The following is a 27,157-nucleotide window of genomic DNA, read 5'->3' as shown; positions in this document are numbered from 1 at the left end:
ATAGCAACATCACCTTTACTGTCTGTACCTCTGTGTGTATATATTGTGTAGGCTGCCCCTCCCTCTCTCTCTTTCTGTGAGCGGAAGTGTGAGTATGGAGTGAGTGTGGAGTGCAATGCATAGACTGTGCAGTGTCAGTAACGTGTTCTTTGTTTCTATCATTTCTATTTTTATACCTTTATGGTTTTTCTTTTTTTAGAAGTTTATGGTTTCATTTTCTAAAGTTAGTAGCACCTAGGGTTTTTTTTCTTTGGTGGATTGCGTTTACCAGGGCATCTGTTTCCAGTGTTTGCTGGAAGCATGCCTGCCCCAGGTATGGAGAATTTTGAGTAGCTCACGCGGCGTCATGCTGTAAAAATTGCATCGACTGCCAGTGTGGAGGAGTGTAGTTTGGTTGAAGGATGTCATTATGTCAGCACCCCGCATGAATAATTCGATTGTTTTGTTTTTGAGAATGGTTGATTTTGCAAATTAACTGATTGTAAGTGGAGTTGTGATTGATGGCGTTTTTACACCTGTTCTTCCTCTCTCTAAACACATGGTGTCTTTCCAGCAATTTGTGGACATGACATTAAATGATACAAAGAAGATTTGGATTTGACATTGTAAATGTGGACAACTTCCTAAATCAAAACATAGTAAAAACGGTGGGAGGTTTAATGAGAAGAGCAGTCTGCAGGAACTGGAGCACCTAATGCTGGGGATGAAGCACCCGGTACCTCCAGTATGGGGGGGGCAGCCGAGGCGGAGGGAGGCCAACTTAAGGAAAGCAGCAGGTGCAGGGGTCTCAGGTTTACTGAAAGGGATGAAGGAGGCAAACCCGAAGGATAAACCTGTAAATGAAGAACGTAGTTCTTCCTCATCAGTTGGGGAAAATATTGTGGACAATGCTGAGCTGGAAAATAACTCGCAGTTTTGTAATGATTCTGTTGCTGGTGGCGTTCAGTTTCTGGCTTCACAGGATGACAATGAAACTTCTATGGAAACAGCGGAAAGTGTTTTCAAAGTACCTCATAAAAGAAACCTCCCGGTGTAAATGTTAAGAAGGGTGTTGCTCTGGATTAGCGCGGAACAGATAACAAGAGTGAGAGTGATTTCTCTTACCTGCACCTTACCGCTAAGTGGGTTTGTCAGGCGCAAGTATAGCGTGGACGAATTAAAATCGTATTTGAAAGGAAAAAAAACATGCTAGAAATGTCCATATTGATGATTATTTCCCTTATGTGGATCAGTTCATTATGAAAACAAGATCTTTCATGAGGGAGAGCAGTTTTACTGATCAGGGGGTTTACAGTCTTAAAAAAATACTGACCAAGCTTAATGTTGTGTTGAATAGTGGAGAGGTTTAATGTTGAAGCAAGCATTCCCCATGTCTCATGATGATAGTGTAGTTACAAATCTCCAGAGAATGAAGCAAGCGAGCTGTTTTATTTGAAACAATTAGGCAGAATAGATTTGATGTACTCTTTGCTCAAGAAACACACACGGACTCTATTAGAGAGTCTATTTTGAGTCACAATACATCCACTAGTGGTGGAGTTGCAGTTTTTTCCCCCTGATCTTTTACTCCTATTTCCTATCAGGTTGAGGACATAGTAAAGGGTCGGCTTCTAAAGGTCAGAGCCCAGTTTGAAAATCGTTTTTTTGTGTTTATGCCCCAAATTTGCCAATAAATACCTTAAAGGATGCTGTATGTAATTGTCATTCTGGGGATATTTTGCTCCTGGGTGGAGACTTTAACTGCACTGAACATACAATAGACAGGCATCATGTAGAGCCACATATGCCTTCACGTAGATGCCTCATAGAGGTAATAAATTCAAATGAAATTGTTGACATCTGGAGCAATTTTCACAGTGCCCAGAGACAGTATACATGGACTCATTCTTAGAATAATATGCTGTCTTTGGCTAGACTTGACAGATTTTATGGTTTTAAACACCAACTTAGTCTTTTTAGGAGTTGCTCTATAATTCCAGATGGTTTTTCAGATCGTAGTTTGGTTTTTTGGTCTTTGTCTTTAAGGTCTGTTAAGTTAAAAAGTGCTTACTGGCATTTTAATACGAATTTCTTATCTGATCATTTTAGAGAGGTGATTAGACACTTTTGGAATGATTTTAGAACCAGAAAATCATCTTTTCAGTCACTGCAACAATGGTGGGATTTTACTAAGGTACAAATAAAGCAATTGTGCCAGGACTATACGTTCAGTGTCACAAGAGATCTAACTCGTTCAATGAAAAAATTAGAGGAAGAAATAATTGAATTGCAAAATTTAGCAGAACAAACTGGCAATCAGACATACACTGAAAATTTTAAAGCTAAAATGAAGTTATTGACTGACCTGTTAGGTAATAAGGCACAGGGAGCTCTGGTCAGGTCCCGCTTTCAGAGTGTGGAGCTGATGGATGCACCATCAAAATGGCCTACCTGTGGACTTTTACAAGTCTTTTTGGCTGGAAGTAGGTGCAGATGTGTTAACTGTTCTTAGTGACAGCCTTGGAGGGGGGCAGTTGCCTCTGAGCTGTCGAAGAGCAGTGCTCACTCTGATCCCCAAAAAAGGGGACTTGAACAATATAAGATCATGGAGACCATTTTTTTCTGATGCCAGCGTCTATTTTCTATTCATTGCAATGGGAGTGCCGCGTTTTTCCAAGCTGGTAAAAATAATAATAATAATAATAATCCTTATTTGTAGAGCACTTTTCAAAAACAAGTTACAAAGTGCTTTAACAAGTGTAAAGAATAATACAAAAAAAAGATAAGAGCATGAAAATTTAATATAAAAATCTATAATTAGTAAAATACAATAAAATAAAAGGTATAAAATAAAGTCAAATAAGATCGGGAAAAGCTCTCCTATAAAAGTATGTTTTAAGAAGGGACTTAAAAGAGTTCACTGACTCAGCCGACCTGATTTCCTCGGGCAGGCTGTTCCAGAGCCTCGGGGCCCTGACAGCAAACGCTCTGTCCCCTTTAGTTTTCAGTCGAGACTCTGGAACAGACAACAGACCTCTGCCCGAGGATCTCAAGGTACCTGCTGGTGCGTATGGGACTAAAAGGTCAGAAATATAACAAGGCGAGAGGCCATGAAGAGCTTTAAAAGTGATCAATAGAATTTTAAAGTCAATTCTAAAACATACTGGGAGCCAGTGTAATGAAGCTAAAATAGGAGTAATGTGGTCATATTTCTTTGTTCTGGTTAAAAGCCTGGCAGCTGAGTTCTGGACAGTCTGGAGTCGATCAGTAGATTTTTGGGTTAAACAAGTGAAAAGGCTGTTGCAATAATCCAGGCGTGATGAGATGAAAATGTCAGCAGCGTGACGAGGCTTTGAGCGTCTTTTCCGCGCTGAACGTTTTTTTCCGGTTGCCGAGAGTTGAAAAATGTTCTACTTTGAAAAAACGCTTTGGTGGACACGGGCCCTTAGCCAACAGACTGAGTGGAGTGTTTGGGCCTGGTAATCCACCCTGACCAGACCTACTGTGTGCCGGGTAGGCTTCTTCAGAATAATATTTCTTTCATCAGAGATATTTTAGATATGAGTCATTTGTTCAACATGGAATTTGGTCTGGTGTCTATTGATCAAGAAAAAGCTTTTGACAGAGTTGAACACAATTATTTGTGGGGTACTCTTGCAGCTTTTGGCTTTTGGCCCAATTTTATTAACAAAATTAGAGTTCTTTATTGTGACATAGAAAGTATACTTAAGGGTAATGGTGACTTGTTCCTTTCAAAGTCCATAGAGGGGTCAGACAGGGATGTGCGTTGTCTGCCATGTTGTACACTTTGGCAATTGAGTCCCTTTTGGTAAAACTGAGACAGAAATTAATTGGGGTGAAAATTCCCGAGTGTGAAAATGTATTTCATTTGTCAGCCTATGCTGATGATGTTGCTGTGCTGGTTAGTGAGCAGAGGGATATAAATATTATGTAAAAAATGATGATTTTAAAATAATTTCCTTTAAAGTCGAAAGTACACTGGTTAAAAAGTGTCACGGTGGCAGCCCGGCTGTTGGCGGGTGTCCTGTTTCTCCTTTCCCTCACAGTCTGGTTTCTCCAGTGCCCTCTCTCTCTCTCTCTCTCTGTGTACTCTCTCCCTCCCTGCTCCGGAGCCTGGCTGGCTACCCACACCTGCACCTCGTTAACCTCCATCCCCAGCCGCCGCACCTGCCAGCCATCAGCCTCATCACAACCAGTATATCTACCCCGGCTTTCCACTCCACCCTCGCTCGATTGTCGCAGCTCCTGACCTGGTGTCGCCGCTTCGTTCTGGCTCTTTCTAAAATTCCCTCTTGCTTCACGTCCCCATTGCCTACTAACCCTGTCTCTCTGTTTCCCCCTGCCAGGTTCACTCACCTCTGCCTCCCAGCTCGGCCAGCCGGGCTCGCTCGCCTGCCTCCTCCTCTCGCCGCCTCCACGACGCCCTCCGGCTTCTCCTCCCGCACCCCGCCTGGACCCCAGTCTCCGCGCCTTCTCCTATCCGTCTGCCAGCCTCCCTCAAGCCTCCAGCCTAAGTGCCCTCCATTCCTCCAGCTTCTCGGTTCCCCGTGTCCTCGTCAGCCTCTTCTCCTCCTTCCACCCGCCCTCGCCTCGAACCCCCTTCTCCTCAATAAACCTCTTTTTCTAACCCTCAGCGTTGCGTTTGGGTCCGTTCTGTCTCCCATCGTTACAAAAAAGTGTAGCTATGCTGATTGGGAAATGGTCAAGTGGAGAGCCAAATTTTCCAGTTGGTTTAAATTGGAGTGGTTTTAAATATCTTGGAGTTTTTGGGGGAATGAAACATACATCCAGAAGAATTTTGAAGGGGTTGTTGAAATATTAAAGGGCCGGCTTGAAAAATGGAAATTCTTATAATTCTTATTATCAACAATTTGGTAGCATCCTCCCTCTGGCATTGGCTGGCTTGTGTGGATCCTCCAGTACAACTGCTGTCAAAGATACAGTCAATTCTTTCTGGGATAATCTACACTGGGTTCCACAGAGTGTTTTGTATCTACCTAAAGAAGACAGTGGGAATAGACTGGTGCATTTACAAAGCAGAACAGTTGTTTGTGCAGCGTCTTCTCATAGGATCAGTGGATTCTAATTGGAAATCTGTGGCTTGTGCCATTTTACAGACTTTTGATGGACTGGGACTGGACAGAACTTTGTTTTGGATGGATTCAAAGCAGATGAATCTCAGTAAAATCCCTGTGTTTTATCGTAATCTTTTTAAAGTTTGATCGCTTGTAACTATACACCGAAAAAGATGTGCTTGGTCACTGTACTGGTTAAGGAGTCTTTAATTTATGGTTCAGCTATGGACATCATCTGTAAAGACACTTTTCCTAATCTAATGTTGTAATCTAGTGTTTTGATAACTTGGTATTAGTAGGGCCAAATCGGGCAAATGGCAAAGCTTTATATAAACTCTGTGTAAAGTCTTTAAACAAAAAGTCTCTGGTCAGGAGGGTAGATACACACCGACGTTCTGTTTTGCATATGGGGGAAGACCACAAGACCACAGTGGCGAGCACTATACAAGTCATTGTTAATAAAAAAAAAACTGGGGATTTACAATAGAGAATTCTGCATGGAGAAATTGCAGTTAATGCTTTTGTTTCTGTGTTGAATCCTGTTGTGGGTCAAGGGTGCCCTTTTTGTTCATTGAGGGGGACTGTGTTTCATGCCTTCATGCAGTGTGAGAGGCTAAAGCCTCTATTTGTTGTTTTACAGTCACTTCTTGTTTGTATTAATGAAAACTTTTCAATGAAGACTTTTATTTTGTTATAAATATGTGAGGAAGCTGCGTTTCAAATGTCAACTGATAAACTCCTACTTGGACAAAGAAAGATCGCAATTTATGCTAGTCGTAAGAATAAAATTGAGCAATTGTCTAGTGATGACTGTATAATGTTTTTTTCAATTCTTGTGAGGTCTCGAATGTTATTTGATTTTCATTTTTATAAAGTAATGAAAGATCTTGAATCTTTTAAGCTAATATGGTGTCATAATAGCATGTTGGGTGTGGTTGCTGATGAGAAACTGCAGTTTGCACACTTTTTGAAGAATGTTTGATCCCGCTGCTATAGCATTTTAAATTGGTGTTATTTACTTATATATAAGATGATGTTGTACATGGTGACAAATTGTGTAGTGTTGTATGTTTTTTAAGATGATTAATGATTTTTTGAAAAATCAATTCTCTCTCTCTCTCTCTCTCTCTCTCTCTCTCTCTCTCTCTCTCTCTCCCTTCACCCCCAAGGCAGATGGCAGCCCACCCTGAACCATGGTTCTGCTCAAGGTTTCTGCCTCTTAAAAGGAAGTTTTTCCTTGCCTCTGTTGCCTAGTGCTGCTCTTGGTGGGAACGTCTCGGATTACGTATGTAACAAGGGTTCGAGACACTGCGTCGGTGACGACACTATGGGAACGCCTCTGGGCGTGGCAGGGCTGAAATCAAGAATGAAACTACTCCAATCCTATTGGCGTTGCTAGAACGGTAGCGTGTGACGGCGTAACTGGAGGCGTATATAAGCACACCGGCACACCAGACACATTAGCTCTTTGCTATGAAGCAAGGCACTCCAGGCGGGGCGAGGTGTGGCAGACCGACGCAGTGTCTCGTTCCCCTTCTCGTTCTCCCCTTCGAGGGAACTCGAACTGCGTCGGTGACGACACTATGGGAACGAGAATACCCACTATTCCACGCCGAAGCCTCCGCCTGCCCCCCCCAGCGTGCAGTAAATGCCTTAGGCACGACTAAGAGGAGAGCGCACGGGTGCCGGGTGCAGAAGGAAGGTCCAGACTGTAAAACCGGATGAAAGTGTGAGGAGTGGCCCAGCCAGCTGCCTCACACAAATCCTGGAGCGAAGCCCCTACGAGGAGGGCCCTAGAGGCCGCCATGCCTCGAGTAGAGTGCGCCCTTACGGCCATAGGTGAAGGTAACCCGCGCACCCGATAGGCCAGAGAAATAGTCTGAACAATCCAGTTGCTGATCGTGTGTTTAGAAGCACACCAGCAACTGGTCTGCTTTCCTCCACCGGGAGGACCTCAGAGTGTAAATACTCAATACAGATGAAGTCTCCCGGTCTCCAGGTGTCAAACACATTCAACTTCAGGCCGTACGTCCTTCTCGTGGACAGGGCTCTGGAGCTGAGCAGCATCTCGACTGTTCCCGCCGTCAGGCCCGCCTCCAGGAACTGGGCCCCCTCAGGGGCCAGAACCAAGGTCTCCACAGGGCGGTAAGGGTGAAAGGCCTGGCCCTCCACGTGAGACAGCAGGTCCCTCCTCAGGGGACCTGCCATGGCAGGCCCTCGAGGAGCAATGGCCGGCCAAAACGTGGCTACCAGCAGTAGACTGACACCGTCCTGACGGACCCGCTCCAGAACGCCCGGGAGCAGAGCGACTGGGGGAAAGGCATACAGGCGCAGCCTCGGCCACGTCTGCATCATGGCATCCAGCCCTAGAGAGGGAGAACCACAGGGGACAGTGTGTAGTCTCTCGAGACGCAAACAAGTCCACGTCTATGGGGCCGACCTTTCGCATAATAACTCGACAGCAGGTCTGCTCCCTGATTCTGGGTCCCAGGGACGTATGTCGCTCTGAGTGACAGCAGTCTCTGCCGGGACCACAGGAGGATCTGATGTGCCACGGGCGTGAGCGCAGACCCCCCTGGTGATTCAAATAGGCCATCACCACCGTGTTGTCGGTCCTGACAAGGACGTGGCAACCGCGGGGAGCGGGCAGAAAACTCCTCAGAGCGCTGAAAACCGCCAACATTTCCAGGCAATTTATGTGCCAAGAGAAATGATGATCCTGCCAGGAGCCTCTCGCAAAGCGGCTGTCCATGACCGTGCCCCACCCCGCGAGTGAGGCGTCTGTCGAAATAATTGTTCGGCGACATGACGCTCCCAACACAGGACCCTGGGACAGGAACCAAGGCTTCCTCCATACTGACAGGGAACCTGCTCGTAACCCTGTGCGTAGGTCTCCGGTGGTACCCTGAAGCAGAGGACCGCCAGGGAAAACTCACCGGCGACCCACGGTGTGTGAGCCCGATCGTTTTTCAGCTGCAACCCCTCGAGGCGGGCAGACTGGTGAGAGCTCGCTGGCGGTTAGCGTGTCCCGAGTGCCAAGACGGCGGGAAAACAGCGCCTGTTGTCTGAGCCACCACAAGGGAGGGGACCTCGGTCAGCCTCTCGGGGGGCTGTGGGCGAGAGTGCCGCCTCACGTCCCGGTTTTGTTGAGGGGGACTACGGGAAGCAACGCTTCGCTTCTGGCTCCGGCGGTAGGAGCTAGACGAGGGCTGAGCTCATCTCTCTTCAGCCATCGCCGTCCTGCCGCCTTTTGCCCGGTGTTAGCTGGGATTGGCTCCAGCCCTCTTGTGACCCTATACACAGGATAAGCGGTTGATGATGGATGGATGGTGTGTGTGTGTGTGTGTGTGTGTGTGTGTAATGATTATAATATAATTATAATATCATCAAAAAGTTGATTTATTTCAGTAATTCCATTCAAAAAGTGAAACTTGGATATTATATTCATTCATTACACACAGACTGATATATTTCAAATGTTTATTTCATTTAATTGTGATGATTAAAATTAATGAAAATCACAAATTCAGTATCTCAGAAAATTTGAATATTACTTAAGACCAATACAAAAAAAGGATTTTTAGAAATGTTGGCCAACTGAAAAGTATGAACATGAAAAGTATGAGCATGTACAGCACTAAATACTTAGTTGGGGCTCCTTTTGCCAGAATTACTGCAGCAATGCGGCGTGGCATGGAGTCCATCAGTCTGTGGCACTGCTCAGGTGTTATGAGAGCCCAGGTTGCTCTGATAGTGGCCTTCAGCTCTTCTACATTGTTGGGTCTGGCATATCGCATCTTCCTCTTCACAATACCCCATAGATTTTCTATAGGGTTAAGGTCAGACGAGTTTGCTGGCCAATTAAGAACAGGGATACCATGGTCCTTAAACCAGGTACTGGTAGCTTTGGCACTGTGTGCAGGTGCCAAGTCCTGTTGGAAAATTAAATCTGCATCTCCATAAAGTTGGTCAGCAGCAGGAAGCATGAAGTGCTCTAAAACTTCCTGGTAGACGGCTGCGTTGACCTTGGACCTCAGAAAACACAGTGGACCAACACCAGCAGATGACATGGCACCCCAAACCATCACTGACTGTGGAAACTTTACACTGGACTTCAAGCAACGTGGATTCTGTGCCTCTCCTCTCTTCCTCCAGACTCTGGGACCTTGATTTCCAAAGGAAATGCAAAATTTACTTTCATCAGAGAACATAACTTTGGACCACTCAGCAGCAGTACAGTCCATTTTGTCTTTAGCCCAGGCGAGACGCTTCTGAGGCTGTGTCTTGTTCAAGAGTGGCTTGACACAAGGAATGCGACCCATGTCTTGCATACGTCTGTGCGTGGTGCTTCTTGAAGCACTGACTCCAGCTGCAGTCCACTCTTTGTGAATCTCCCCCACATTTCTGAATGGGTTTTGTTTCACAATCCTCTCCAGGGTGCAGTTATCCCTATTGCTTGTACACTTTTTTCTACCACATCTTTTCCTTCCCTTCACCTCTCTCTCTATTAATGTGCTTGGACACAGAACTCTGTGAACAGCCAACTTCTTTAGCAATGACCTTTTGTGTCTTGCCCTCCTTGTGCAAGGTGTCAATGGTCGTCTTTTGGACAGCTGTCAAGTCAGCAGTCTTCCCCATGATTGTGTAGCCTAGAGAACTAGACTGAGAGACCATTTCAAGGCCTTTGCAGGTGTTTTGAGTTAATTAGCTGATTAGAGTGTGGCACCAGGTGTCTTCGATATTGAACCTTTTCACAATATTCTAATTTTCTGAGATACTGATTTTGGGGTTTTCATTAGTTGTCAGTTATAATCATAAAAATGAAAAGGAATGAACACTTGAAATATATCAGTCTGTGTGGAATGAATGTATACATTATACAAGTTTCACTTTTTGAATGGAATTACTGAAATAAATCAACTTTTTGATGATATTCTAATTATATGACCAGCACCTGTATGTTAAAAAAGGAGGGCAAGTAGTACTTCTTTTAACCTGTCAGTTCATGAAGTTCATAAAACATTCCTGACAGCGATACTATAGGCTAATAAGCTTCATTATTATTATTGTACATGTTCTGTTTTTACATTATTATTCATAACAGGCTATGCGGTCAATCTGCGATACACATCAGAAGCATTCGGGGCAATTTGGGGTATCTTGCCGCTGACCTTCCGATAAACGGGCAGCCTGCTCTACCTCTAAGCCACCCTCTAAAGTGCTGCATTAACTTCTGTCAGTCACCGGAGTTTGATTTCCCCACATGGGTCCTGATGATGCAGGATGACAATCGCCAAAGCTGTCCAATCAACAAGTTACCTGTAAGTCTGTATGACATCATGGTTACTTATCTTGGTTTGTTTGTAAAACTGCAGTGTGAACATGAACCGAACCAGAACTAAAATGCAACAGTATAATTTTTTTTCACTTGGTCCAGAACAAATGAACCGAACTACAGGTGTGAAAGCACCCTTTAATTCTAAAATAGACTTTCAAAAATGTGAACCTATTCTTAATTTGATTTACTTGCATTTCTACAATGGATACACATGGTTTACACATCAGTGGTGAGACACAACAGCTTCTTGTCAGCTGTTACCAAGCAAAATAAAATAAAACCTCCTGCCTGGTAGTAACGGTTCTTCTGGGTAAAGAGGAGGAAGCGGGTGCCAATCTTCTCAGGGTGCCAGGGTAGGACCGAGGCTGGTCTCTGAGCAGTTCCCCCCCAGGGAGGAAGGTCATCAAAGCAGCCCAGTTCATTAAAACAGACCTCAGCCGCTGTGGACATCGAGAACACACCACGAAGATAAACCCTCACGCTTCCATGTGGACAGAATTTCACAATGATATTCATGCAGTGTTGATATCATACTGGTATCATACTGGCAACACAGACAAAACACATGAACCCTTCAATTAATGACGTTTTGAAGCTTTCTAGGCTGGAAATATCATTCACAGACCTTACAGAAAGAAATGACAGATGAACCTTAAATAAAGGACGCAAACAATGTATTTATAGTATTATTATTATTAGCAGTAGTAGTAGTAGTAGTATTATGTACAATAGGAAGTCTAAACAGTCAAAAAATGTCATATTACCACTGTCAGACTTGTATCTCAGCATCCTGACCATCATCACATTTTTAGTTTGATTGACTAGCTCATATTTAATTTGAGTTTCTATTGGAGTATTCCAGCTGGCATAGTCATGTTCATGAAAGCAGAATAACGGTATATCCAGGTTTATGAAAGCAGGATACGTTCACATGTACAAAACACTCCAAAATCCTGATGATAGCTGTAAGCATGTAAAAGATAAGGTAGCAATCAATTTCAGAAGAGTTAGGTTTTGTTCTGTTTGTTCTCTTACATCTCCCTACAGCAATCAATAAATCAAGGCTCTGACACAAAACAAAAGAGATCTAGTACCTGTGGCTGTCGCAGGACTGTAATAAGCACAGCCAATCATTTCATTCAGCCTGGAAGTGGCTTTCAGTTGGACACTTTCAAAATCTAGCTGTCTCTCCAACGTTGCCTACCCCAGTTTTAAAGGTTCAGTGTGTAAAATTTGGGAGGATCTATTGACAGAAATGCAATATAATATCCATAACTATGTTTTCATTGGTGTATAAACACCTTACAAAAAGAACCATTATGTTTTTATTACTTCAAATGAGCCATTTCTATCCACCATGGGTCCTCTTACATAGACGTTGCCATGTTGCGCCGCCATGTTTCTACGGTAGCCGAAATGGACAAACGGCTGTACAGAGCACGTTTTTTCCCTAGGTTGAATACGTACAAGAAGAAGAAGAACATGTAAAGTTAGTAGTAGTAGTCAACTGTTTTGTTAGAAATAAGGAAAGGGGTGAATTTTCGACACATGGAGGCCTACACATATTATTTAGCACAAGAGCACAGCGTGTTGGCCACTGTAGCTTCTCCTAGGCGCTTGGAAAGGGAGGGGTGAGCGGTGCATTCATGTAGTGTTAAAATAATCTGAATCATTTTTCCTCCATACATTTATTGCAGAACAGAAATCAAGAAGTATAGTATATCTACACTGTTTATTATTCTTTATTTCACCATGTCTTTGGCATCTATCTTCTCCTGCAGCGTTTGTCCTAGAAACTTCGTTCCAACTTCAAAATATACATCCTGTTCAGATTTATGCTATTACCTGTGTTGCTGATATCTGTAATGGTTGATTTGATATTAACATTTTTATGCATTTAAAAAGGAATGGGTTTCAATGGGAGCAGATGCTCAACTTTCTTCCAACCTACTCAACTTTAAGAGCAAAATGCTCTGGCATATGTGCAGCTACAGATTCCATTTGAGCTGTAAGTTGCAGAAAAGATGTTGATCTTTCAAAATGTTTAGTTTTGGAGCTATGTCCTTCCAAAGTGAAGGGTTTTAGCAGACTTCATCAGTGTGCCATGTGATCATTTAGAGTGCGGAGAGGAGGATTTGTTAGACCGCAATTTTTTTGTAAACTGCTGCCAGTTGCATATATTTATTTTCATAAGCACAAAAAAGGCACAAAATGTAGCCACATGCCTTTTCTCCCTCAAAATTGCAAAATCTTGCTCAGTGGAGGTTTAGTTTTGTAGCTCTGAACCTTAATTCATAGGTAAGTCACAGTCTCATTCACTCCCTGTTGTAACTGCACCCTGAGTTCCCACCCTGTTACCAATTCTTTAACTTTCTATATCTTCCTTCCTGTTTGGAGTGTTGACACATAATGTATATTTTTATGCTCAGCTACTCAAGCTTTAACTAAAATACCAAAATGAGAGCTGAAAAGCTTTTTTTTAAGCAAATACACTTTTTGTATCAAAAAAGCATCAAATTGTATCATTACAAGCAGGCTCAATTGGTTAGGCATCACTCTCTAGAACAGCACCTCTTATTCCGGTTGTGGGTTCAAATTCGTCTGCAGTGATAATTGCTTTTACTTGTATGGTGTTTGAACTTAATTATAACAAACTAAAGATGTCTCCTAACTTAAAATGATAAGCAAGTGCACTTTTCCATCAACTAATGATCAAATTGTGGCTTCTTCAGATGTCTCCCTCTATTGCTCACTTGTTTAGAGTGCAGGTTGAATCCCACTTCCGGCAGCAGTGATAATTGCATTCGACTTCAAACACCTGTGTGGAGTTCAGTTCCCACTGACTTGCTGTGGTTTTTTTAAATTTGTATGTTTTAAGTCTTTCTAAATGCTATCAAATTCAAATTAGCTTTATTGGCATGAATGTATAACAACAAGATTGGCAAAGCATCATACAAACTACATAAGAACAATCAACCCCATACATTTCATTAAACAAGTAATTAAAGCATATGTGTGTTTGTGTGTGTCCATCCATCGTCAACCGCTTATCCTGCATACAGGGTTACAGGGGGGCTGGAGCCAATCCAGGCAGGTCAACAACCAACAGGAAGTTGGCCATATTGGATTTAACTGTCATATTTGGCGATTTACATACTCCGCACTTTAATGAACTCCTCCTAGAGAATTAGACGGATTGACTTAAACATTTTCACGTGCAGTCTTATCCTATCAATGATTACACGTTGTACAAATGGTGCAATTTGGTCGATGGGCGGTGCCCGTGGCGTGGAGTGGAATATCAATAATTCGCCACAAAACAGGAATTTGTTATAACTTAATTGTACATGCTTACATCTGTACCAAACTTTATGTTATTGATAATGGTCCCGCCCCAACATATCTAAATGCCAAAATTCAGTTATAGCCGTAGCGCTACTGACAACAGGAAGTATTGTGGTGCTCCTTTGCACCACATAGAGGATACAGAAGATTGACTTAAGTATTTTGTGCAGTGTCAGTGACAATTCAGAGCAACACTATCTGACGCACTTCATGTGTGAGGGCCCGTCCAATGCTGATTTGTGCTTTAATATTCAACTGAATTAGTCTGTAGCATGTGATTCTTTTACCTGTAGGTAGCGCTATAGGATTTAAAGGTTCAGAGTGTAACATTTAGTGGCATCTAGTGGCAAGTGTTGCAACCATCTATCCAGTCCACCACTGCCCCCTAACCTTTGAAAGAGCATAGGACAGTTACGGTGGTTGACAACTGCACAAAAGGTGTTTCTTCTGAGACAGCAGAAAGTTTTTCCTTTTTAGTGGTTTTGCCTGCAAAATTAAAGTGTGAGTAGCTTGTTTACTGTAATGCAGTAATGGAGCTTTCACTTTGAAAAATTCTGAACAACATTAAAAGAGTCTGTAGCCTGCTTGACACACCTCTGAAAGAGCCGTCAGAAAACGTGATTCCCCTACAGTGCAGCACATGCTGTAATGTGACAAACATTCGCTGCAGAATCCATTTGTTGAAGAGAGAGGAAAAAAAAGTTGTCATGTCAAATACTCCACCCTTTGGTTGTGAGTCCTGTGCCTTACCAACTGAGCTAACTGAACAGCATGTTGATGCAAGTCAATATTATGGCTTACATTCTCATCCACCATCTAATGGTTGAAAATATACTACTTCTTCTGCTAACGTAAGTATTCAACATGTATTTCTGTCGATAGATCCTGAGCCTTTAAAAAATTGCTGATGTAGCAGTACTTTTCAGCAGCGGTAGCATTCACAGCTAACAGCAGACACACTTATTTACTTTAGTAAATACCCATTCTAGTTACACAAATTATTGTTACTGCACTGTAGATTGGTTAAATCAGAGTGTGATTTTTTGGTTTGGCTTAGATACAAGCCATACAATACTTTATCATGTAAGCTGTTGATAAAGATTCTATTTAAATGCTCCGTACTATAGCACCTTTCTAGTCTTTTCGACCACTCAAAGCGCTTTCACACACATTCAACAGAAATGAACATTCACACATATTCATACACTGGCAGAAGAGCCGCCAGAGGCAATTCGGGGTTCAGTATCTTACCCTTCAACATGCAGGGGGATTGAATCGCCAACCTTCCGATTAACAGGCAACCCGCTCTACCTCCTGAGCCACAGCTGCCCCACACTTATTCAAAGAGGCTACTGTCTGAATTTAATATCCTGGTGGTGGAAGGAATAAAATATTTGGAGTAATGATTACTATATGGATGCATGTTTGTATGATTGCTTTTGGAACAGCCTGCCCGAGGAAATCAGGTCAGCTGAGTCAGTGAACTCTTTTAAGTCCCTTCTTAAAACATACTTTTATAGGAGAGCCTTTCCCGATCTTATTTGACTTTATTTTATCCCTTTTATTTTATTCTATTTTACTAATTTTATATTTATCTTAAACGTGTATTTTAGTCTTTTCAATGTTTTCACACTTTTATCTTGTATTGTTTTTGTATTATTGTCTTTTGGGTATTATTATCTTTACACTTGTTAAAGTACTTTGTAACTTGTTTTTGAAAAGTGCTCTACAAATAAAGATTATTATTATTATTATTTTATTTTATTATATTTTCCTGTGTGTATATCTGTGGGTATATGCCTATGGATAGCCTACCCATTAAGGTAACATCTTCATATTCAATTTATTACAGCCAATAAATGCAGAAAGTTAAGTGGGTCAGAATATAACAAATATAATAAATATCATGGAATAATTTAGTTTAGGCTCTGCCTTGGTGCCTAGACCTGCCAACAATTGCCTGTTGTAAGAAACAAAACACCACACATATAGACCACTGCTGACCTTTAGACCACCACTGACCTGTAGACCACTACAAATCTGTAGTAGAACACTACTGACCTCAGAATCAGGTGCCCTGCCAATCTCACATTTCTCTCTCTCCTAAAATAACTTCAATATCCATCTGGTCAATGAATTGAAGGATATACCGGCACAATAGCATTAACAGGGACACTATGACATTTAGTTTTCACTGAAAACAACATTCTGTGGGGGCAGACATTGTTTTGAAATAGGCTACTAGAGATGGGTAATATTAATGGCGTTCACACTACCTACACTGTTTTTCATAGCCAACTAAAATATCCCCTTTTCTTTACCTCAAGTAAACGTAGCCAAAGTTTAGCAAGTAACAGTAACTAAGAACAACTTACAGTCTCACACTGTATCATTCACTATGCTGAATCAATCTTCATCTCCGTGTGTGTGTGTGTGTGTGTGTTTGTAGTTACGTTGCTTGTCAGCTTGGCGGATTTAAATTGTGAAGCAGAAGAAACAACCAGAACGATTATTTTAAGCCAGTAAATACTAATTTTATTTGTATTATTTGTATATATCAATATTCTTGCTTCTCTTTGCCCTCCTAAAATAGACCTAACAATGTCCATGGTCTGAATATTTCACTCACAGTACATGTACATGTGTTCACTAAACATCGTATAGCTGATACACACATACTGTCAGACATGATGGAATAAGATGACCTTAACAAAGGTAAAGTTACTTAGAGAGAAACAAAACAGGAAACCTGTATGTTAAGGGTCTCACATGTAGAAAATCACTAGCAGCTTGAAATCAAATTAAGAAAACATGCCAGCTGTTCCCTTACTTTTGCCATTTCAGTAAAACTGAATCCAAAAATTAAAGTCAACTTACTATATGATGCACCAATGAGGTAGAGCAGACCCAAAGTCCACACCTGTGCCATCTGTGGACATAAAGTCCCATGAGAATTTTGGGCTGTAGAGTGTAAGTGAAATAAAGATATGAACGGGGTCATATTGTGTACTTACCTTGAAGCCAGACAAGAAGGTAGTGAGCTACATTGGCACTGCCTTAAATACTCCAACCAGATGCCGTTTTGCCCACGTAGCAGTGGGAAACACACAGATGACATGTAAGAGTGTAAGGTCAAAAACAGGTCACTTATTAGTTACATGTGTGCTTGGTGCCCCCAACTGCTGTTAAAAATATATGTCAGTAGATCTGGAGACACAAACATTTTTCTATGTGCTGTAGAAATCTTTGGTCAACAAGATTTCATAATCACAGGTCTATTTTGTATCAGCAGCAGGTAGGAATCATGTGAAATAATGTACAACACAAATTCAGCATAGAGAGCACAAAGTCACACTCAGGGTGAACCTGGTATGAATATAATCACCACATAGGACAACATAAACTCTGAAAACAAGGAAAGACATTTCACAGTTTTGATATTTTCAGATGATATTTTCAGTTATGTAACATATTCTAAAATTCGCAGATCTACCTGCACAGTTGGAAAATAGAGTTTTACCTGGATGACATGGTCATTTCAAAATACACATTATATAGTAATCCCATCTGGGAATGGAAAATACTGTTTGTGTACTGACTGAATTGCATTGCATTGAAGAATTAATAAATCACTTTTTGTAGTTATTTTTACTTCAACAGAAAAAACAAAATTAAAGTTGCAAGCAGCGTTGGGTGGGCCCTCGCAATTGTAGACATTCTGGAGCTCTGCCGATGCGGCTGTGAATTTGCTACGCAGTTCCGACACCGCATGAAGGTGTTATATGTCACTTCCTGTGTCCCCTATGTGGAGCTACATAGCACTTGCCGCTATGAATATAAGTCGGTATTGGCGTGTAGATGTCTGCGGGGTGGGAGAGTTATCAAGCACGTAAAGTTTGGTTTAGATGTGAGCATGTACACTGAAGTTTGACGCCACGCCACGGACATGCCCATCGCCGAAAACTCGCAAATAGCACAGCTTTTCATATTCAATGCCTTTAGAAGGCACAGCACAAATTTGAAGTCGGTCGGACTAAATCCCTAGGAGGAGTTCGTTAAAGTACGAAGTGTGTAAATCATCCAAAAATGGCCGTAAAATTCAAAATGGCCGACTTCCTGTTGGTTTTAGGGCATCGCTCCAAGAGGCTTTTTGTGCGTCTGGACAAGATACACGTACCAAAGAAAATTCGTGCACGTAGGTGAAACGTGCGGCGGGGGCTGCTTCGTTAAAGGTCACTTCCTGTTGCCAGCAGGTGGCGCTATGACTGTGGGTGAATGTCAGCATGTACATGTGTTCAGGGCGGGACTCTCATCCTACATGTACAGTTTGGTGCAGATGTGAGCATATACACTGAAGTTACAACAACTTCCTGTGTCATGGCGAAGAGTTGATCTTTGACGCCACGCCACGGACACGCCCATTGACGAAAACTCGCAAATAGCACAGCTTTTCATATTCAATGCCTTTAGAAGGCACAGCACAAATTTGAAGTCGGTCGGACTAAATCCCTAGGAGGAGTTCGTTAAAGTACGGAGTGTGTAAATCATCCAAAAATGGCCGTAAAATTCAAAATGGCCGACTTCCTGTTGACTTTAGGCTATGGCTCCAAGAGTCTTTTTTGTGCGTCTCGACAAGATACACGTACCACAGAAAATTCGTGCACGTAGGTGAAACGTGCGGCGGGGGCTGCTTCGTTAAAAGTCACTTCCTGTTGCCAGCAGGTGGCGCTATGACTGTGGGTGAATGTCAGCATGTACATGTGTTCAGGGTGGGACTCTCATCCTACATGTACAGTTTGGTGCAGATGTGAGCATGTACACTGAAGTTACAACAACTTCCTGTGTCATGGCGAAGAGTTGATCTTTGACGCCACGCCACGGACACGCCCATTGACGAAAACTCGTAAATAGCACAACTTTTCATCTTCAATGCCTTTAGAAGGCACAGCACAAATTTGAAGTCGATCGGACTAAATCCCTAGGAGGAGTTCGTTAAAGTACGGAGTGTGTAAATCATCCAAAAATGGCCGTAAAATTCAAAATGGCCGACTTCCTGTTGACTTTAGGCTATGGCTCCAAGAGTCTTTTTTGTGCGTCTCGACAAGATACACGTACCACAGAAAATTCGTGCACGTAGGTGAAACGTGCGGCGGGGGCTGCTTCGTTAAAAGTCACTTCCTGTTGCCAGCAGGTGGCGCTATGACTGTGGGTGAATGTCAGCATGTACATGTGTTCAGGGTGGGACTCTCATCCTACATGTACAGTTTGGTGCAGATGTGAGCATGTACACTGAAGTTACAACAACTTCCTGTGTCATGGCGAAGAGTTGATCTTTGACGCCACGCCACGGACACGCCCATTGACGAAAACTCGTAAATAGCACAACTTTTCATCTTCAATGCCTTTAGAAGGCACAGCACAAATTTGAAGTCGATCGGACTAAATCCCTAGGAGGAGTTCGTTAAAGTACGGAGCGTGTAAATCATCCAAAAATGGCTGTAAAATTCAAAGTGGCTGACTTCCTGTTGGGTTTAGGCTATGGCTCAAAGAGACTTTTTTGTGCGTCTGGACAAGATACACGTACCACAGAAAATTTGTGCACGTAGGTGAAACGTGCGGCGGGGGCTGCTTAGTTAAAGGTCACTTCCTGTTGCCAGCAGGTGGCGCTATGACTGTGGGTGAATGTCGGCATGTACATGTGTTCAGGGCGGGACTCTCATCCTACATGTACAGTTTGGTCCAGATGTGAGCATGTACACTGAAGTTACAACAACTTCCTGTTTCATGGCGAATCATCGACGCCACGGACACGCCCATTGACGAAAACTCGCAAATAGCTCAACTTTTCATCGTCAATGCTTTTAGAAGGCGCAGCAGAAATTTGACGTCGATCCGACTAAATCCCTAGGAGGAGTTCGTTAAAGTACGAAGTGTGTAAATTATCCAAAAATGGCCGTAAAATTCAAAATGGCCGACTTCCTGTTGAGTTTAGGGTATGGGTTCTTGAGGCTTTTTTGTGCGTCTTGATATGATACATGTCCCCAGAAAATTTCTTGCATGTAGGTTGAACGTGAACGAGGGGCTAATTTTTATAATCTTTACAAATTCTATAGGGACCTCACACGGTTGTGCTTGGGCCCTAAATATATATAATCTTTACAAATTCAATAGGGACCTCGCACGGTCGTGCTGCGACCATTGCGAGGCCCTGCCCCTGAGGGTGCTGAGGTCTCGAGCGGCTCTTGTTCTAGAGGATGGTGGCACAGGCCCCGCGGTCGCTGAGGCTTCGCGGCGGCTCCGATCCTGGGGATCGCAACGCGAGATCGCCGAGGGTGCCAGAACGGCTGAGGCCTTTTTCCAGTCCAATCCTCCTCCCCTCATCCCCTCCCCTCATCCCTAATTATTAGAGACTTGGGTGGCTAATATGGTAGGGACTGCCCCATTGCAGGAATATACTAGATTCGAATGAATTAGCGGCAGGGATAGTGACAGTGGACACTTTCCATTTGTCATTGTAAAGCATTGCAACCCCCTCTCCTCGACCTGACATGATGTAGAACTGAGCATGTAGACTGAATTTATAACAACTTCCTGTTTTATAGCGAATTGAATTTGATTGTAATGATAATGGGTCTGGATCTCTGTGTCCACAGCAGGAGAAAGGTTGACAGTCCCCCTGTGACTGTCCAATAAACTACTGTATTGGGTAACACTTTACTTTAGGTTCCACTATTTAGCATTTAAAAGCAGCATCTAAACTTTTAGGAAATTGTTTATAAGACACCATAATGTACTTATAAACAGATATAAGTACATTTTAAGTGCTTATTAATATACAGTATTTGTTAACACTTATAACTTCTCCTAAGAAAACACATTTATATTATTACAACTGTGTTTTACTATGACGTCAATCATCTGTCATGTCATCTGTTCATACGGCAGGGTGCCCACAGGAGGAGTTATAGTTCATTAATAAACACTTAGATCTAGTTACAAACACAAGTTATAAGCACATATATCTATTATATGCTTTATACTGCTTATAAATGTTAAAATAGTGTAAAGTGTTGCCCTGTATTTTTTGGTGTTGTATTGACATGTTGGAATGGAATAATTATGGAATAATTGTAAGTCACTTTGGATCAAAGCATCTGCTAATTAAACTGAATGTGAATGGAATGGATATTGACACCAGTCATTTGTTTTTCTTCAGTTATTGGACATGTCCAGTAGATGGCATTAGAGAGCAAGTAAATATACTAGTGTTCAGACCTCACTTTAAGTAGATAAAGAAGTGAGTGCCTGACCCATTATTCTGTTTTTTATTTGCCCGGTTGAATGAAATAATTGGATGATCAGATCATACCAATGAATGACATGAATGTTTTTGTAGAGATGCAGTAGCATAACAATAAAAGCAAAATAAGAACATTCATGCAATCTAGAAAGTAGGTATAATCCTTGCATGACAATTATACACAAAACACACATTGGTAGCAAAGTTGCCCTTATTCAATCATCACGTTCTTACTCCCAACCAGAGCTGAAATACTGGAAATTTGCCCAGTGGGCCGATATCATTTAAATTATTAATTTTATTATTTAAATGGGCCAAGGACCAGCCCATAAAGCAGGGAAAGGCAGCGACCCATTGGTTTATTTTCTATATTACCCAATCACATCTCTTACTAGATTATCTTTATTTTGTTTCATTACAGACTGACTAGGCCCTGCGATGGACTGGCGACCTGTCCAGGGTGTACCCCGCCTTTCGCCCGATGCCAGCTGGGATTGGCTCCAGCCCCCCGCGACCCTGTACGCAGGATAAGCAGTTGATGATGGATGGATGGATGGACAGACTGACTGGCTCTCTGTGGTTTAAATGACAGACTTTGTCTTGATTTGAACCAATACCCTATAGACTCTTCACATATGTACAGATTGGTGAATAATCTTATATGGACACTAAGTGAATCTCTGTAGGTCTAGTTAGGATATATCCCCAGACAGAAAGTATCCAGATTTGGTGTTGACTTGCCATGCGTTCACTCGTTGTATGCTGGCACTTTATCTCCTTCACAAATCTTCATCAATCAGGGCGGATGACAATAATATAACATAATCGTAAAGCTATCATAAAGGAAGAAATCGTTTACAATAAATCATCAGATTTTGGTTTAAAAAGCAGATATTACAATTTTTATAGAGAATTAAAAGACTCACTGACATCATTGTAACATGGTGCAGAGAAGATGTTTCCACTGGTCATCCTCACAGCTAGATTGAGATTATTATTCCATCACCCAAGTTAGAGATTCAGGAGGCATGATTATATGGTATGAATAACTGAACCCGCCCTTTACAGTTATTGAATATAGTTTATTTCTGTTTACCATTTTAATAATTGCTTCTATATTACTTTATATTGTCTGCTACGAAGCAGAAGAGAGTTACAAACTCAATTTCACTTTACAACCTGTTGTAATGTGACAAATAAATCTAAATAAAATAAATCTACCTACCTACCTAACTCTGAAGGCAACATGTTGCAGACACAACCAAAACCCTCTAGATTACCCAGTAACAGAACTAGCACTTTTCCAGACATCTGGAACAAAGGTTTAATAACCCCAATTCATAAATCCAGAGATAAAATACATCCAAATAACTACCGAGAATATGTGTCTCTGAACGTCTTGTCAATTTCCTTGATAACCACAATATTTTGCATAAATGCCAAATTGCCGCACAACAGATCATATATTTACCCTCCAGACTTCAATTGATCAAGAATTAAACATAAAGAAAAGAAAGCCTGTTTCGTTGACTTCAAAAAAAGACGAGGGCCTTTTCTAGAGGCTACTTGAAAAAGGCAATGAAGGAAAAACATATGATTTGATTAAAAACATGTATAAAAAAGCAAATGTGCTATACAGATTGGAAACAAACAAACAAACAAACAGCTTTCTTCTTCCAGGGCCAGGGAGTGAGGCAGGCAGACCACAGTATGTGCGCCTGCAACACTGTGTGTCAGACAACGTGGTCAGCAACACTGGGGCCCGTTGGTGACGACACTATGGGGATGTTGCACGCCCAGGCAGCTCTCGAGGGGGCTGCCTGCTACCATTGCGAGGCCCTGCCCTGAGGGTGCTGAGGTCTCGAGCGGCTCTTGTTCTAGAGGATGGTTGGATGCGCTCCCCCCGTGGCACAGGCCCCGCGGTCGCTGAGGCTTCGCGGCAGCTCCGATCCTGGGGATCGCAACGCGAGATCGCCAAGGGTGCCGGAACGGCTGAGGCCTTTTTCCAAGGGGCTGGTCCCCTTGGCGAATTTTGCGGAAACTTGGCAAAGCCTCGCGAACATTTCCCCGTGGGTCCTGCGCACAGCAGTAGATGGCTACAGGCTGCAGTTCTGGGTTCGCTCCCCTAGATTCTCCTGGATGGTCGGGAGTGCAGTACACGCAGAACGGAGCCAGGTGTTATGACAGGAAGTCCACTCTCTGCTAAAGAAAGGGGCCATAGAAGTCATTTCCCCGCCAGTCAGAGAAGCCGGCTTCTACAGTCGATACTTCCTGGTTCCCAAGAAGGATGGAGGATTGCGTCCGATTTTGGATCTGCGGTCCCTGAACCAATCTCTGAGGAGATTCAGGTTCAGGATGCTTACCATCCTCGCAATCATCAGTCACATCTAGTCCGAGGATTGGTTTGTCACAATAGATCTGCAAGACGCTTATTTCCACATCTCCATCCATCCCGCTCACAGGAAGTTCCTGAGGTTCGCCTTCGGGGCACGGCTTACCAGTATCGGGTTCTTCCGTTCAGCCTAGCACTATCTCCCCGCACGTTCACCAAATGCATGGATGCTGCTCTGGCTCCGTTAAGGCTCCAGGGCATCCACATACTGAACTACATTGACGACTGGCTCGTCCTGGCCCAGTCTCGAGAGTTAGCGGTTCGGCATCGAGATGTCGTCCTCGCCCACCTTCAGCGTTTGGGGCTGCGGCTCAACGCGAAGAAGAGCGTGCTGACGCCCGCCCAAAGGACTACGTTCCTAGGGGTGGTGTGGGACTCGACGACGATGCAGACCCACCTGTCTCCCGCATGCATCGAGTCCATTTTGTCCACAGTGACCGGAGTACAGTTAGTCACTGTACAACACTTTCAGAGGGTGTTGGGTCTCATGGCAGCAGCGTCCAGTATAATACCTTCCGGGCTACTGCACATGAGAGCCCTGCAGTGGTGGCTAAAATCCAAGGGATTCTCCCCGAGGGGAAATCCGCTCCATCTGATACGGGTTACGAGCGGGTGCCTTCGTTCCCTGTCTGTATGGAGGAAATCTTGGTTCTTGTGCCAAGGTCCCGTGTTGGGAACGATCTGTCGCTGAACAATTATTTCGACAGACGCCTCACTCACAGGATGGGGCGCGGTCATGGACGGCCGCTTCGCGAGAGGCTCCTGGGAGGAGCGTCATTTCTCTTGGCACATAAATTGCCTGGAAATGTTGGCGGTTTTCAGAGCTCTGAGGAGTTTTCTGCCCGCCCTCCGCGGTCGCCACATCCTTGTCAGAACCGACAATACGGCAGTGGTGGCATGTTTGAATCACCAGGGGGGTCTGCGCTTGCGCCCTTTATACAAACAGGCACATTAGATCCTCCTGTGGTCCCAGCAGAGACTGCTGTCCCTCAGAGCGATGTACATCCCTGGGACCCAGAATCAAGGAGCAGACCTGCTGTCGAGACAGGGGCTGAGGCCCGGGGAATGGAGACTCCACCCCCAGGTGGTGGAGTTATTATGCGAAGAGTTCGGCCCCATATACGTGGACTTGTTTGCGTCCCGAGAGACGGCGCACTGTCCCCTGTGGTTCTCCCTCTCGCCCCCAGCCCCGCTAGGGCTGGATGCCATGGTGCAGACGTGGCCGAGGCTGTGCCTGTATGCCTTTCCCCCAGTCGCTCTGCTCCCGGGGGTTCTGGAGTGGGTCCGCCAGGATGGCGTCAGTCTACTACTAGTAGCCCTGTTTTGGCCGGCACGAGTGTGGTTCTCGGGTTTAATATTGCTCGAGGGCCCGCCCTGGCAGGTCCCTCTGAGGAGAGACCGGATCTTTCACCTGCACCCCACCCTGTGGCAGCTATGGGTCTGGCCCCTGAGGGGGCGCAGTTCCTAGAGGCGGGCCTGACAACAGGAGCAGTCGAGACGCTGCTCAGCTCCAGAGCCCCGTCCACGAGAAGGATGTACGGCCTAAAGTGGAATGTGTCCACCACCTGGTGCAGAGAACGGGCGGTGGACCCAGTTACCTGCTACCTTCCTGAAGATGGGGGATCTCCAGGCACTTTCGGTTTCTCCCCGATGCCTTGAGTTTGCCCGGGGAGGGTCAGGGCCATCCTGCACACTTGTCCAGGTTATGTCCCTAAGGTTCTAGCCAGATTGGCAGGGTCCACGGTGCTGCAGGCGTTTCATCCCCCACCTCATGTGACGGCGGAGGACGGGAGACTTCATCTGCTCTGCCCTGTCAGAGCACTGAGTATTTACACTCTGGGGTCTTCCCAGTGGAGGAAAGCAGACCAGTTGCTGGTGTGTTGCGGGTCCCCCAAGGCTGGGCTCCCCGCTTCTAAACACAACATCAGCAACTGGATCGTTCTGACTATTTCCCTGGCCTATCAGGTGCGCGGTTTGCTTTCACCTATGGCCGTAAGGGCGCACTCTACTCGAGGCATGGCGGCTTCTAGGGCCCTCCTCGCAGGGACGTCACTCCAGGATTTGTGTGACGCGGCTGGCTGGGCCATCACTCACACTTTTATCCGGTTTTACAGTCTGGACCTTCCTTCTGCACCCGGCACCCATGCGCTCTCCTCCTAGTCGTGCCGTCAGGTTCTGCACGCTGGGGGCAGACGGGGTTTCTGCGCGGCCTAAGTGGGTATCTCATTCCCCTTCAAGGGAACGTCTCGGCTTACGTATGTAACCCTTGTTCCCCGAGAAGGGGAATGAGACACTGCGTCAGTCCGCCACACCTCACCCCGCCTGGAGTGCCTTGCTTCATAGAAAGGGCTAATGTGTCCTATGTGCCGGCGTGCTTATATACCCCTCCAGTTACGCCGTCACACACTACCATTCTAGTAAAACCAATAGGATTGGAGTAGTTTCATTCATAGTTCCCTATGGGAGGCGTTCCCATAGTGTCGTCACCGACGCTGTGTCTCGTTCCCCTTCTCTTGGAACAAGGGTTGCATACGTAGCCCGAGACGTTTTCTAATGACTCTCCTGTGGTTGGATGTATCAGTGTGGGTGATGAGACTGACAGAGCTGTGGTGGGGACTTTGTGGTGTGAGCAGAACCATCTACAGCTCAACATGACATAGACTAAGGAGCTGCTTGTGGATCTAAGGATAACCAAGGCACCAATGACCCCTCCATCAAGGGGGTCAGCGTGGACATTATGGGGGATTACAAATAATTGGGAGTGCACATGGACAATAAACTGGACTGGGCCATGAACACTCAAGCCCTCTACAAGAAGGGCCAAAGCCTGGTTGAGGACCTTCAACATCTGCAGGACGATGCTGAGGATGTTTTATGAGTCTGTGGTGGCCAGTGCTATCCTGTGTAAGTAAATATGTACCCCCACTTCACGAGTAGCAGCTGAATAACGTCACACAACAATGGCAGCAAACATGCAAGGCAAGGCAAATTTATTTGTATAGCACATTTCAACAACAAGGTAATTCAAAGTGCTTTATATAAAACAAAAGCAACAGGAAAAAATAAAAAAGTTTTAAAATTACATAGAAAATAAAAATAATTAAAGCTGCAAGCAGCGTTGGGCGGGCCCTCGCACTTGTAGCGCGTCCGCGCGTGAGCCGGCCGAGTTGCATATTCTGGAGCTCTGCCGGTGTGGCTGTGAATTTCCTACGCGGTTCCGACGCCTCATGAAGGTGCTATATGTCACTTCCTGTGTCCCCTATGTGGAGCTACATAGCACTTGCCGCTATGAATATAAATCGGTATTGGTGTGTAGATGTCTGCGGGGTGGGAGAGTTATCAAGCACGTAAAGTTGGTTTCAGATGTGAACATGTACACTGAACAATAATGTACCCAAACAATAAAATAAATTCCTTTTATATTTCCCTGCCTTGTTGTTTATGTGTACATACAGAGGAAGAATGTGAGAACAGCACACATTTCATCGTTACTGTGTTTCTGCTCCAGCCTGCCTAAAAGAAAAGCGTTTTTGGGATTAAATGGACTTTATTAGCTGCTGCAGTGCAGGATGAACTCAGAATAGACCCATTTCTCACCTTATTATTCTAAACCATGCAACGAAGAAGAAGAAATGCATAAGAAATCCTGGGACAAAATCTGTCCACAAATACTGTACAGCATGTAGTCTAATGAACAAGACTTGTGT

At 44.0% G+C, this 27,157-nt stretch overlaps 1 protein-coding gene and 1 long non-coding RNA gene across 2 annotated transcripts in view; one reads left to right on the top strand and one right to left on the bottom strand.

The window, feature by feature from the left end:
* LOC119917406 (inactive pancreatic lipase-related protein 1-like) overlaps nucleotides 1-16,795 on the bottom strand; it is a 66,129-nt gene extending 49,334 nt beyond the window's left edge. The window contains exons 1-3 of the mRNA XM_038737723.1: nucleotides 16,773-16,795; nucleotides 16,636-16,687; nucleotides 10,702-10,853 (exon numbers count right to left, since the gene is read on the bottom strand). Of these exons, the coding sequence (XP_038593651.1) occupies nucleotides 10,702-10,853; nucleotides 16,636-16,687 (204 nt within the window). The 5' untranslated portion in view covers nucleotides 16,773-16,795. The remainder of the gene's footprint in view (nucleotides 1-10,701; nucleotides 10,854-16,635; nucleotides 16,688-16,772) is intronic.
* Nucleotides 3,202-4,633, top strand: LOC119917408. Its single transcript, XR_005447273.1, has 2 exons — nucleotides 3,202-4,253; nucleotides 4,347-4,633. It is a non-coding gene; the product is annotated as an uncharacterized LOC119917408 (long non-coding RNA).
* Nucleotides 16,796-27,157: the final 10,362 nt, after the last annotated feature.

The sequence above is a fragment of the Micropterus salmoides genome, unplaced genomic scaffold, assembly GCF_014851395.1.
Source record: "Micropterus salmoides isolate LMB-PRFRI ecotype aquatic unplaced genomic scaffold, ASM1485139v1 Ms_hic_scaffold_22, whole genome shotgun sequence".
Classification (NCBI taxonomy): Eukaryota; Metazoa; Chordata; class Actinopteri; order Centrarchiformes; family Centrarchidae; genus Micropterus; species Micropterus salmoides.
Note: the sequence above shows the minus strand (reverse complement) of the source record. Positions and strands in the feature narration are given on the sequence as shown.